The sequence below is a fragment of the Nerophis ophidion genome, linkage group LG14 (genome assembly GCF_033978795.1).
Source record: "Nerophis ophidion isolate RoL-2023_Sa linkage group LG14, RoL_Noph_v1.0, whole genome shotgun sequence".
Taxonomy (NCBI): domain Eukaryota; kingdom Metazoa; phylum Chordata; class Actinopteri; order Syngnathiformes; family Syngnathidae; genus Nerophis; species Nerophis ophidion.
The window spans coordinates 37,933,586-37,948,026 of NC_084624.1; the positions used below are offsets into that span (position 1 = coordinate 37,933,586).

At 40.2% G+C, this 14,441-nt stretch overlaps 1 protein-coding gene across 12 annotated transcripts in view; it reads right to left on the minus strand.

Annotated features, from left to right (window-relative positions):
* The window catches only part of dlg1b (discs large MAGUK scaffold protein 1b), a 75,693-nt gene that overhangs the window by 29,455 nt on the left and 31,797 nt on the right, over positions 1-14,441 (minus strand). For 8 of the 12 annotated variants that reach the window (XR_009809640.1, XR_009809639.1, XM_061920652.1 and 5 more), the window contains 2 exons: positions 4,820-4,987; positions 2,597-2,746 (listed from right to left, as the gene is read on the minus strand). Coding sequence is in view for 10 of the 12 variants with exons in the window: in XM_061920652.1 (XP_061776636.1) it covers positions 2,597-2,746; positions 4,820-4,987 (318 nt within the window). In the remaining 2 variants the exon portion in view is untranslated. The remainder of the gene's footprint in view (positions 1-2,596; positions 2,747-4,819; positions 4,988-14,441) is intronic. The other 4 variants (XM_061920658.1, XM_061920659.1, XM_061920660.1 and 1 more) reach the window with 1 other exon arrangement.

A 14,441-nucleotide genomic window follows, 5' to 3' on the forward strand; every position in this document is an offset into this window, starting at 1 on the left:
TGTTTCCGTCTATAAAGTATTGAGGGTAATCCTTCTGAGCACCATTTTTAATGATGCTATTTAATATGCCCCATGTTGCTCTTGTGTTGTTTTTGTCTAATAAGTGACTACACTGATTTTTTCTACATGTTGGTAGTATGCTGGTTTGTTTTGTTCCTATACTAAAATGATAACTGATGTCCGTTATTAGCAGTCCACTTGTAGTATTATCGAAATCATTGGTAAAATATCAATAAGCATGGCACAGTGACTTGTGATTCTTCTTGGTCTTGTGATACTAGGTTTAGAAACATTCTATACATCATATTAATGAAATCAATTATTTTTTGCTTGTTAGACATTAACAGCTCAATATTAATATTCCCACATACAAATACTACTTTTTCTTTCATTTCTGTAAAAGTTGCGTTAATCCAATCCTCAAACCTTTCAATACTTGACTTGGGTGTTCGATATATACAACCAATACATTTGTTTTTTTCATGACATATTTCAATCGTTATGCATTCCAAGATACTATCAATTGCAAATGGCACTTTTTTCTCCACTTTGTAATGCGAATGTATGTCCGCATACACAGCTACTCCTCCTCCACTCTTGTTTGTTGATGAAGTTCAGTTTATATCCTTTCAGGTAAAAAAGCTGTTTGTAGCCACAGTGCGCGCATATGAGCGCAGCATTTTTATCAGCCCAGAAATAATTACATCATTCATCCGATAATATTGTACTAAATTGTCTACATTTTGTTCCAAATCTTGAATGCACTGGTCCTTTTCTGCATTCCGGAGGCGTAATGATTTGACCTCCTCCAGAGGATCGAGGAGCTGCTTCTGCTGCGTCCTGACAGCAGTCACCTCCTCGGACAAGAAGTTGAGAGACTTAATGTGATCAGCCTCTTCAGCCACGGTGGTTCTCTTTGTTGGCATGCTGGTAATGATCCAAGGCGAATCTTGATTCTCTGATTTGACAATAAGCTGACCCATTAGCCTTTAACTGGCAGCACCGTCTGGCTAGCGGTCGGTTGCTCAGCACCGAAACAACGGTAACTTTAAGTCCACTTGGAATTCTAGATATTTTGATGACAGGGAAAAAGGCATAACCACAAAAGTTTTTTTTCTTTTAAGGTCCGTGATCCAATATAGTTAGTCAATTAATCCAGAAATAAAAGGGAGTTTTCACAGTGATTGCAAACACAGACTTAATGCACGACTTGACAGGAAGATTAGTGCTGACGTAGCGAAGGCAAAATATGTCACTTAAGTCTCAAATTCCAAATAGCTTGTTTGGAAAAAGGTAAAATTGTTTTATAAATATCTCCACTATGCTATGGTTTGGTTTCACATTTTCAGGACTTATGGGGAACCTAACACAAAAAAACAGGTACCAGAAGCTAAGAAAAGTTGGTTTTGCTTAATAGTGCATCTTTAAATGGAAAATGTCAGTACACTTCAAAAGGTATATTGTACTTCCTGACTATTTTGACAGTGTTCCAAATGTATTAATGTCATTGTAATGTAGAAATACCTTCTTCTGTTCACTACAACTTGTCTTCAGCTGCCTGTATTTCAATGTTATTCCCTCCTCCTCGGCTATGTAGTGAAGATGTTGATTATTGAGAGCGGTAATGGTGCGTTCTATTTGTACCGGGTAGCTGGAATTTCAGAGTTTCTAGTCGGAAATTTCAACGAGGTCGTTCCAAGGTCGATTTTCCTAATCGGAAAGTCGGAGACTACTCACCACCCCTGTGTTGGCTTTAGAGATGGCTGCTCTTAGTGTAAACAATTATAGAAGCTTCTGTACCGAGGATGTCGTAGTGGTTTGTACAGTCATTTGAGACATTTGTGATTTAGGGCTATATAAATAAACATTGATTGATTGATTGATTGACTGTAATATCCATTATTTTCAATTCTGACACATTTTTGTCGCACTGAATCAATGATTATTGTTGAGCATTTATATATGGTAATATTACTGTATGGTAAATTACATTATTTCATTTGTTTTATACGTCGTGAGCAATAGCTTCTGTGTTTTCGCTTCCTCAACCGTTTTCGAAGGTTGCAGAAAAAGCGCTTATTATTAATAGGTTGTCTGTATTAAAATAAGGCAAGCACAATAGCAGCTTTCGTGGATGTGGCCATTTTGACTTTCGACCTTGTAACTTCCACCCTCATAACTCGACTGACATCATTCCCAGCTACGACCTCCAACTTCCCAAGGTAAGTGAAGCGGACCATAAAAGTCCATTACTGCCTGCTCACTATTTTGAGTACAACAGTCAAATACGCAAGTGAAACAAATTGAGTCACAGCCATCCTCAACTGAATAAACAAAGCTATGGCGAGAATCTTGCAGCCTTCTTTCTTTCAAATGCAGCCTCTCTCTTAATAATCATTTAATCTTACAGCACTCTCACACAACAAAGACAGTTTGACAGCACACTTTCTTGAGAGCACAAATGTCATCAATGCCATAGTGTAGTTTGTTGCTCTGCTGTCACACTACTCAAACATGATGCACATGTACACAAAACTACATTTTGTTACCATAGCAACAAAATGGCATGCGAGGGGGTGGGGAGTGAGGGTGTTACCTGGATTGGGGGGTAGGGGTTGGAAGAGCAGGATGGGAGGGGGCTGTCTTCTCCGTGAGGGTAGAGGGATGAGGGTGTGGGGGAAGGGAGTTCCGGGTTGTTATGTCCTAATGTTGATGACCCGTCAAAGACGCACTCCAGAGATGCCACCTGCAGGACACGGGCAGGAGGAAAGGCGGATTCTCACAGAGTGTCACAAAAATGAGCATCTTTGCATGACACTACACTGATTGATGATATTTGGCGACATCACTGATGTCTGCAGTCTGTTAACACCTATCTTTAGCCACAAGGAGGCAGCAGAGCTCTGTGGGGGCACCCAGCCTGCATACTATTGGTGTTACCGTGACAACAGTTACGGCCTATAGGTACCTTGGATTATCTATTCTAAAAGAAATCCCTCAAGTCATCATGCAAATGGAAAAATATTTGCAATGCTAACATCACAGTTACTTTCAGGCATTTGATTTGAACATAATGAAAAAGAATGAAAATAAAAATAAGCTGGGGGTCTGGGGACCGCATGTGGGGGAACAAGGCGGGAAAAACAGCCAACTAGCTCCTGGTTTTTCAGTAATTGAACATGCAAAAAATTGCAAAAAAAACACAATTTCAAATATGTTTTAGAGTTCAAAGAATTGAAAACTTGTCAGAGTTTACATAAATACCCCATTCATCCAAATGAATCACTATGTCTGTTTCAGGTTTAGTCACCACAGTAATTACAACCTGTGTTCACATCTACAGGAACCCCATGTGTAAGCCTACTCTATACATTATTTACAACCTTACTAGTGTTCTTCACAGCCACAGATGGTTAATCTGGTTATGTACATTATTTACACATTACTTTGGTTAATTCACACATTCCTTTGGCATTTTTGCTTTGATGGCTCTGACATGAGCCTTATTGGCAAATTTCTGGGCAGCTCGCATTTTCCTTTTTCTGTCTGATTTAGTGTGGATTCTGCCTTGGATTTTATAGTCAATTTATGTCTCTTAGACTCCCTCTCCACTTCTAACTGCTCCAAATGCAAAAATCATAAAAAGTACAAACAATTTTTATTCTATTAGCTAACTTATTTTATCGGAATAGCCATTTTTGATTTATAGCATGAAATAACAAATATCTTGCAGTCATGTGGTTCGTTTCAAAATTATTCAACTATTTAATGTCAAAATATAAACAGTACAAATAACGAACAAAATATGAGCTACTGACTTGTTCTAAAACACCAACAAAAATTACATTTAGCATTTAGACAGGCTATACTGTAGCAAAAGTCAAAAGTCATCACGCCTGTTCTTAAATGTGTATTCCACGTCTTCCATGTCGAGAGCAGTTTTGATTTGGGCTTACATGGTAAACAACTTAAATTAATGTTTTGGGCATTGTTTAATCCTGATGCATTCATTTGTCCAAATAAGGCCAAGTACATGCATTGTGGGTTTCCTGAACATCATCTACATCGCTAACAGAAAAATCTAAGGAAGAGAATCCCTCAGCCATCTTTTACTAGTTTTTTTAATATATAAATCGCTCGCTTGAATATTACCTCTTCTCTTCTCCAACTCTCTTGTCGTCTTTTGCTATCTGTGTGTCTGTTGTGATTTCTCTTCCGGGTTTTATGACCCGCCCTATCTTGCCTCTGATTGGCCTGTCCGTAATGTTTTGCCCTAATCTTAACCTATCGTGACTTTTCATAGTAAACCAACCAACCAATCATGGACTTTCTTATTCGTAAACCAACCAATCGTCTTTGATGTTTACCGTATATGTTGTTCCCTGCCCGTGGAGTTGCTTCGCTACATAGCTAAGATTTTTAAATGAATTAGTTTTAATGGAAAACTGTAGTTTTTAACCACTGGATTATAAAAAACTGAACCCATTACAAGAAAACCGTAGTTGTTGGCAGACGGATCAAGATTTTAACACACATTGTAGGTCAGGAAAAACTGAAAACATTTTTTTTGATTTTTACAGATTGAAAATACATATTTCCAACTGTAGATGGAAAAATCACATGCCTGACTTTTTGTGATTTCTTTGTCCAACATGTACACGCGCTGGTCTCACCAAATACAAACAAACTGACAATGCCACTCACAGAAATGCAGGGTCATGTGACCAGCACAGCTTCCAGAAACTTTACGTGTGGGGTCGCGACAGCAGATACACAGGTGTAGTAAAAGAAAGCTTGAAGAGCCAGGCGGTCATTGTACCTTCATGGGTGAGATGTGGGCATGGGTGACATAGCCGTGTACGTTCTCAATCTGGGAAAGATTCTTCTCGGCCACCTGGACCAGTTCTGGACCGCCCGCCTCCTCAGTGAGCTGGGGCGAGCTCTGGTCCTCCTGAGGGGATGAGTCCTCATCGTGGTGCCGGTACTTCTGAAATAGGAAACAGGAAACAGTCAATATGTTCCACTTCCTGAAATGGACGTAGCATCAGCACCTGCTGCATTCTATCTGCAAATGTCCGCTAAGGGGGCCAATAGTATGTTGATCAAGGTCTATACAAGCGCTGGTATCAGAAAGTCCACGGACAGTCATGTGGACATGTCCAGAAGCTCATCAGTCACATGATCACATTGACACACAGACTTCACCAGATGACTTGAAGATGGTATGAAGATGAAGTCACTCTCTTTTGAGGACAAATATTAGCTGAGTAGATAGTATGCGTTCTGATTTTCTGAGAAGTTGGATTAGCCTGAAGGTATGGGGCCGGGCTGTGACACATCCGCGCCGAGCAAGTCAGTTTGAAGTGTCGTCGACAAGCAACTAGCAACTGGCATCCGCCGCGACTTGAGTTTTTGTTTGACAAGTTTGAGCGCGCCAACAAATTTCCTTGATGGATGCTTTTATTATTAATATTGTTGCATACCAAAATGCCTGCCAGTATTTTCAGAACGTTGTGGCAAAAGTTGCAATGTTAGACTTATTTTTTCCAATTACATTGAACCATCTTGTGGTTTTATGAATGTTATCGATGTCATAAAGGGGAACTGCACTTTTTTATTTATTTTGCCTATCCTTCACTATTCTTATGAGAGACAAGAAGACAAAAGTGTTTTGTTTTTTTTGCATTCTATTGTAAAAATCGGCTTGTTCTAGGTGGCTAGCAATGCAGCTAACAGGAGAATTATTTTTTTTCTTTTCTTTCTTTTACCTCTAAATCACTTTAAAAATGCATCCAAAAACCGCCAACAATACTTAATTTTTGTTCTGCAACCTGTATAATAACCAAACTGTAAATACATTGTTATTGTAAGAGCAAATACAGAGGAACTTTTTCTCCAGCGTAGTAACACATCGGCATGCTACGGCATTAGCCGTAAAAGCTAGCTACGGCGAGAAGTAAGCTCGCGTCAACATCAGCACCCGAATCATGTTTGAGTTTGTAATCCACAACGCATTGCCATAGGACACCAGGCTGTACTGACTGAAAAACATGAACAATCATATTACAGAATCTGTAAAGTATTAGCCCACATTTCATGTTTTGTTTGCACATAACTAGCTTAACAGCGTATGTACGGTAGTTGTAATAACATGCATGATGTGCTGTGTATATCAAGAGCAATATTAAAGCTAGTGACTCGATGGACAGTTTTGCGTTTGGCCCAGCTGGCCGGGGACATCTTTTCCGGTTTTAATTTCGGTAAGCACTCCATTTATGTCGAAATAGCTTGGCTCAGAATTTCGACATTTACAGCGTCAAAGTCATGCCATTCTCACTTTCTCTGCTTCAGTCTGCTCCAACGTTTCACCTTTTTTTTGTGCGAGCTTCTACAAGCAGCAGTTCATAGAGATAGAAAACTTTTCGGTCATCAGAAAGGACAGGAATAAACATGGTGGTAGTGTTTGTATGTATATTCACCAGGATATTAAATACATAACTCGCTCTGATCTCAACCACAATACCCTTGAATCTGTGTGGGCAGAAATCAAATTCACTAACGCTAAGCCGGTACTAATAGGGACTGTATACAGACCCCCTAATCAGAGTGATTTCTATGGTGCCCTCGAGGAGTGCTTAGCTGGTGTAGAAAACATGGAGATTATTATAACTGGAGATCTGAACACAGACATTCAACGCAGAGATGCCCCTGTCTTCAAATCTTACAGCAAATTCTGTAATCTGCATGCTCTTTCCCAGCTAATAACACTCCCCACACGGGTGTGTGTGTTTCCACCCAGTCAACCATAGATCTCATCCTCACATCGGACCGGCATAATATTAAAAATAGTGGGGTCATGATCTGTGGTCTTAGTGACCACTATATAACCTTCTGCACCCGCAAAATAAGTAAACCTAAAGCCAATAGCCACATAACAGCTCAAACCAGATTCCTTAAAAAATACAACAGTGATCATTTCAACCTCAAATTAGATGAGTGGGACTGGTCCCCTGTGCTCACGAGCAACCTGGTTGAGGATGCTTGGGATCGCTTCAAAACAGCATTCCTAGCTATACTAAATGATATGGCTCCCATGAGAACAGTCAGGATCAAAGCCCGCTCTGAACCATGGATCAATCCAGACCTATTAGCTGCCATAAAAGACAGGGACAGAAAATATTTCGAATACCAAAAGTGTAAAACCGAAGTAAATAAACAACCCAATAATGATAACCTCAAATCACTCCTTTCAACGCTCAAAAAGCAATGCAATAAATAAAGAAATAAGACAAACAACCTGACTAAATCCTTAAAAAAAAATTATATCAATGACAAAATAGAGGAAAACCCAAATAAGCCACGTGAGCTCTGGAAAATTCTCAACAACCAGCTTCCTGGATGCAGCCTGAAACTTAAAACCAGACACACCAACATCAACATCAAGGAGGGTGAAGCCCTCATTACAGACAAAATAGAGGTAGCAAGCAGACTTAACACCTTTTTCACCAACATAGCCACAACTCTTGTAAACAAGCTATCCCAACATTCTGGTCGCTTTGGTGTAGAACATATTAAAGCCTTCTACAGAAAGCTAAGAGTAGTCAACAACAATTTCAAATTAGAAATGGTCTCAGCTAACGAGGTGCTTAATAAATTGAGCGCGCTCCACCCAAACAAGGCCACCGGCCTTGACAATATCCCCTCCAGATTCCTCGTGCACTCTGCCACCACCATTGCCCCAATAATCACTCATAATAAACCTCTCAATCAAACAAGGCCAAGTACCCAAGGATTTCAAGATAGCAAGAGTAACCCCCCCTTTATAAAAAAGGAAGCAAATTAGAACCTGGTAACTACCGACCTGTTTCTATTCTCATTTCCATTTCGAAAATAATGGAGAAAATAGTTTATGAACAGGTTGATAGATACCTTGCTACTAATAAACTAATGTACAAATTCCAATCCGGCTTCAGAACTAACCACTCCACTGACACATGCCTTCTCTATCTGACCGACCACATCAAACATGAGGTGGACGCGGGCAAATACTGCGGCATGGTCATGCTGGACATTCAGAAGGCCTTTGACACCGTTAACCACGCTATACTGTTGGATAAGCTCCGAGCAATCGGATTCGACAAAACCTCATCGAGCTGGATGCAATCTTACTTGGAGGGGAGGAAACAGGTGGTAGAGGTGAATGGCACCATGTCCCCTCCCCTCTCAGTAAGCTGTGGAGTCCCCCAAGGCAGTATACTAGGACCTTTACTGTTCTTAATATACGTAAATGACATGCCATCAGCATGCCACTGTCAATTGTTCCTGTTTGCGGATGACTCGGCCCTGCTGGTATCCGGCAAGGACAAGTCACAGGTGGAACAAATCCTCAGTGCTGAACTCCTCAATATTTGCACCTGGCTTGCTGACAACAAGCTATCCATACACTTAGGTAAAACGGAATCCATCCTATTTGGGTCCCATATCAAACTTAAGAAGGTCAGTGACTTCACTATAAAAGTGGGTGACATTGTTATCACCAGGAAGGATGAGATCACCTACCTAGGTTCCATTCTAGAGGCTAATCTTTCCTGTGATAAAATGGCAACCAAGGTGATCAAAAAGGTCAACCAAAGAACGAGATTCCTCTACAGAATTTCCTCTCTGGTCAACAAAAGCACCTTGAGGATTCTAGCGGGAACTCTCATTCAACCTTTCTTCGATTACACTTGCACCTCCTGGTACCCCAGCACCTCCAAAACCCTCAAATCTAGACTCCAAACATCCCAAAATAAGATAGTCCGGTTACTTTTAGACCTCCACCCCAGATCACACCTCAATCCAACCCACTTCTCCAAAGTGGGCTGGCTCAGGGTGGAGGACAGAGTAAAACAACTTGCACTGAGCCTAGTCTATAAAATCCGCTACACCTCCCTGATACCGAAGTACATGTCAAACTACTTCCTTAACGTAAATGACCACCATAACCACAACACAAACCACGTTAAACCCAGATTCCGATCTAACAAAGGTCTTAACTCATTCTCTTTCTATGCCACATCAATGTGGAATGCACTCCCAACAGGTATAAAAGTAAGTGCATCTCTATATTCCTTCAAAACCGCTCTAAAGCAACACCTCCAGGAAACTTCAACACTTTACTAATACCCTCCTCCATTCACATCCCATCTCCCCGGATTATAAACAACTCAAATGTACTTCTAATGTATATACTTGTTCTTATGCTATCTGAATTCACTATGTTCTCTGCTGGCTGTACATATCCTACTAAATAAGACCTACACTTTTTCAATGTCCAGATTTCTCTGTTGATGCAATTGTTGATGACTGAAGTTCTGATATCAACCAAAGCTCCTCATCCCACCCCCCGGATTGTAAATAATGTAAATAATTCAATGTACATACCATGATGATTAACTTGTGTGATGACTGTATTATGTTGATAGTATATATTTGTACCATGAATTGATTAATGTGGACCCCGACTTAAACAAGTTGAAAAACTTATTCGGATGTTATCATTTAGTGGTCAATTGTACGGAATATGTACTGAACTGTGCAATCTACTAATAAAAGTATCAATCAATCAATCAATTCTCTGTATAAAAAAAATAAGTGTGTGAATCCTAATTTGTCCAAAAATAGTCGGCTTTGTTGTATGTTAACAAGTATGCCATAATTGGAACACACTTGCGTTTGTTGCCAGAAGTCGGAAGTGCGCTGCTAAGGAAACGGAAATCAATGTGCCGAGGAAATTAGTTTCAGGAATGCTTAAGATGACCAAAATATGGGAAATATTGTTCATATTACATTATTATTATTAACGTGCTTGTTTGTTACTACATCATATATAGACTTGCAGTGTGTATAACCAGTTGGAGGGTTTTTAAGTTGTTTCAGAAGACTACAACTGTGTGTAAGACTTACACATCTCCTGTATGGTTAAGTCCTTCCTGTCAGAATCTGAAGAGGATTCAATGTCAACACCGTCAGCGCGCCCTCCACTGACATGCTTTCAGGTCCCATCTACAGCTCAAATGCAACCTCATGCCGCTATACCAATGACACGGACACAACAATCATTAATCCTGTTAAAAGTGCCCAGCCTTGTGTCCCTTCTATAATAGCCCCCACTACAGCTCCTGTCTCTGTCACCTTGCCAGCTATTGTGTCTTTTACAAGTCAACATATGCCAGTCCTTCCCACATTTGGTTATGCATCATCAATGACACATGCAGCCACAGTGCCAAAAACCATGGAACTGCTGCTACAACTAGCTTCAAGTCCCAACACCAAGGGGTCCTGGTTATAGGCTCAATAAGCACTGTACCACAACCACCAATTACAGCTGCTCCACCTCTGATTGCTGCAGAGATGGTTGTACTTTTGGAAGGTTCTCCTCTCTCCACAAAGGACTGCTGTAGCTCTGACAGCGAGGCCATTGGGTTCTTGGTGCCTTCCCTGACTAATACCCGATCGCTGAGTTTAGACTCCCAGCTCGCTCTAAGAAGAGTGTATGAATCATACTGGATGGAAGCAACTGTGCTCTTTGGGACATTTAGGGCAGCATCTGCCTTTCTGTTCCCTTCCCACATTTGTGCCTTAAGACAATCCTGTTGCAGAGGTCAACAAACAATTTCTTTGGCTTAATGCTTGGATTGTTCTCTTTTGTTCACTATCAAGTATGGGACCTTATATAAGCAGATGTGTGCCTTTCTAAATCATATCCAATCAACTGAATTTACCACAGGGGGGCTCCATTTAAGCAATAGGAACATCTCAAAAAGTCTTTAAAAAAAAAAAAGTTTTCACACCGTCATTAAGGGGTATTGTGTGTGGAAATTGAAGATACAAATGTATTAACAGGGCTATAATATAACAAAATGTGGAAAAAATGAAGCACTGTGTAAACTTTCCGGATGCACTGTAAATTTTGATTACACAGACGACGTTCATGTGTAAGCACTGCTTAGAGACAAATTCAATTGGTCAAAATGTGCGGGGAAGTATCAGGCATTGGACAAAATTGCAGGGCCATGTACAATTTGACAAAGTTCTGTACGAGGTTTGTGTTTGTGTGTGTGTGTAAAGTGCCCGGAGAGACCTTCTGTTGTGAAATGGCATTGTATTAATAAAAATGTATTTACCGTATTTTTGTGACTTTAAAGTCGCACTTAAAATTCCTTAATTTTCTCAAAAATTGTCTGTGCGCCTTATAACTTGGTGCACCTTGTGTATGAATTATTTGTGGTTCTGCAGACCTCAAACCAGTTTTATGTGGTACATGGTGTAATGATAATCGTCACCAGTAGATGGCAGGTAGAATGAAGCCTGTTACATGAATGACTCCAGCAAGCAGCATAAGATTAAACCTTTGATGTTTCATTGAGAATCTACAACAAGGTGCTCCAAAATCTGTGGGATTCTTTTAGTACGACTTTGGTAAGCTACAAAGCCGCATCGCTTGATAGATTGTCGGAGAATTACTGCTACCGTAGTCAGCTGTGCTTCAACATACGGGTATTATTGTGGCGTGCGAGACCCAAAAATGCCACCTATTAGGAGACGTTATCTGGCGTTATGTTTCGACCTATTATGCAAAACCAACTTTCGTACTGATTGGTACCTGCTGTTGTGTAGTTAGGATTAGCATAAATCCAAAAATTTCAGCGTGTCCGCCATTGCAGCCCGCGTCACCGTCAATAAGCGTCTTCTTTTTATCTATCTAAGGCAGGGGTCGGGAACCTTTTTGGCTGAGAGAGCCAAAAAGCCAAATATTTTAAAAAATATTTCCGTAAGAGCCATATAATATATATTTTTTTAAACTGAACACAACTAAATACGTGCATTTTTAAGTAAGACCAACATTTCTAGAGTATAATAGGTCTCTTATTCTTTGTAATAACATTGTTATTCTGAAGCTAACTGTGGAGGGGGCGTGGCCTGCGGGCCTGCAGCGACAAGTGCGTAGACGGCCCACCCGGGCCTTGTTATCTAATCACCTGTCGCTCTGTTATAAGCAGCAGCCAGGTGGAGAGACTGGGTTGGGGCTGGAAATACTATTGCTGGAAAGCAACTGAGAAACTTATTGAAAAATAAAACAATATTATATCCCTGAAACAGGCTCTCATGTCGGTGCTTGGGGGTCTGAAGAACCCCCAGGAGGGCAAGCCCCACACTAACCAAAAATAAATAAAAAACTTCTTACCATTAACGCAACTTCTTGAACAGGTGCGGTAGAAAACGGATGGATGGATTAAAAATGCATGAGAATGTTTTATATTTTGAAAATTATTTTTAACACTGTGATTACAAGTGGAATTATTCATTACTTATCGTGTTAAGCAACGTCAGCTCAGATTTATCAGAGAGCCAGATGCAGTCATCAAAAGAGCCACATCTGGCTCTACAGCCATAGGTTCCCTACCCCTGATCTAAGGCATTCATCCTTCACTGTTTCCATTTTTAATAAAAAAGTAGTGTAGTAGTAGTTGTAACTGGTATCATTCAGTAAACTCACTTTGGAAGCGCTAAAATGTACATAATGACTGACCGAAGGAAAATGTCGGAGTGGAGCGACGTAAATAAGACCCGTCGACCAAAAGGTCCATCCTGAAGAGTCGATTAAAAAACGGCTTAACATGACTGTCTGTAAAACATAATCTATGCAAAATACTGACCAAAGAACCACCAGTACATGTTATATAGACCACAATGAAGAAAAAAAAAAAAAAACCTTATATGACAGCTTTAATACACCTCAATAGACCTGCTCATTGGCAGTGCGCCTTATAATCCAGTGCGCCTTATCGTCAAAAAAATACAGTAATTTTATCACTTTCAGTAACTGGTTGGATTCGCATTAATGGGCATGATCGAACAATTCTAAAGACATGTTAATGTTGAACATATTCAGTCAAATGTGACCCGTCACTAATGAAGCCCTCACAGCTTATTGACCACAAAAGGACAGAAGCAGTCTAACTCAGCCCACACATGCGGGACATCAGCCGAACACTGTGGTTTGCATTGGCAAAGATGTGAAATAATGAGATGAGTAAGATGGCGACAAGATACCACCCTTACGTGAAAAAGCTTCCAGTTAAGACGATGAAGAGCTTCCTCCTATTTCTCATTTGCTTTCAGAGATCATGAGGAAAATGAAGAGGCATGATGCTTTACTGGCTACCAAAAGATGCTAAAAATAACTGCGTCAGCGGATGAGGCAGAATGTCAAAGAGGAGGAAGAAGAAAACACTACAAATTTAGGGAAAAAATTAAAGAGAAGAAAAATGATCCATTCAACCAGCGCATAGAAAAAAATGGTTTCCACAAATAAATCATTAGGAGGAAGACAAACTCCAATTCTCCTTTCGTGCTACAAACACAAACTCTACATTGTCCCACAAAATAAAAACTTAGCAGAAATACAGGACAGTCCCATTGGCACTACAGACATTGAACTCAGCATAAAGCAGTGATCTTCAGCAGAGAGTCCGTGACCCCTAGGCGGTCCAAGGAGTTACTGGAGGCTGGAGTTGGGAAATTGTTCGCATATTAGAATTTTTGAGACGTTTGACGAATGTAGTGGGTTTTTTTCATTCAAATCTAGTATTTAATTTTTTATATATTTATAATATCTTTCACATGTTCTATATACAATGGGAGTGACTTAGTATCAAGTTAATTTAAGTACATTTTCAGTATAAGATCTGACTTACACTATATAACAACTTACATCACAATCAAGAAACGGAACTTGTTTACATCTCGAGAATCACCTGTAATCACCTGTCCCAGCACTATACTAAGGTATTAATTTTCGCGCGCGTGCGCACACACACACACACACACACACACACACACACATTTCTACCTCAGTTTGGGAGTCCTTGGCCTAGAAAAAGTAAAGGAGACCCCTGGCATAGTCTATCCTATAGTGACAACACTTTGTTGTAGAGTCCAACATTGTATGTATTCGTGACGATCATTTTCAAGCACCCATGTGATTTCGCAGCAGAGTTGCTTTAGAAAAAAATAATCTATGGACACACACACACACACACACACACACACACATTTCTACCTCAGTTTGGGAGTCCTTGGCCTCGAAAAAGTAAAGGAGACCCCTGGCATAGTCTATCCTATAGTGACAACACTTTGTTGTAGAGTCCAATATTGTATGTATTCGTGACGATCATTTTCAAGCACCCATGTGATTTTGCAGCAGAGTTGCTTTAGAAAAAATAATCTATGGACTGTGGCAGCAAAAAAAGGTCAATGGCATCCGGTCAATAATTAATTAAGGCGAGCTGTGACAGAAGCGGCACTATTTATATTCCAAGTTAGCAGTCATGTTAGCGGGTTACCGCCTCCAAAGCAGTCATGTTTTGTGTGTGTGAGGTCAAATGAGACATGCGGTC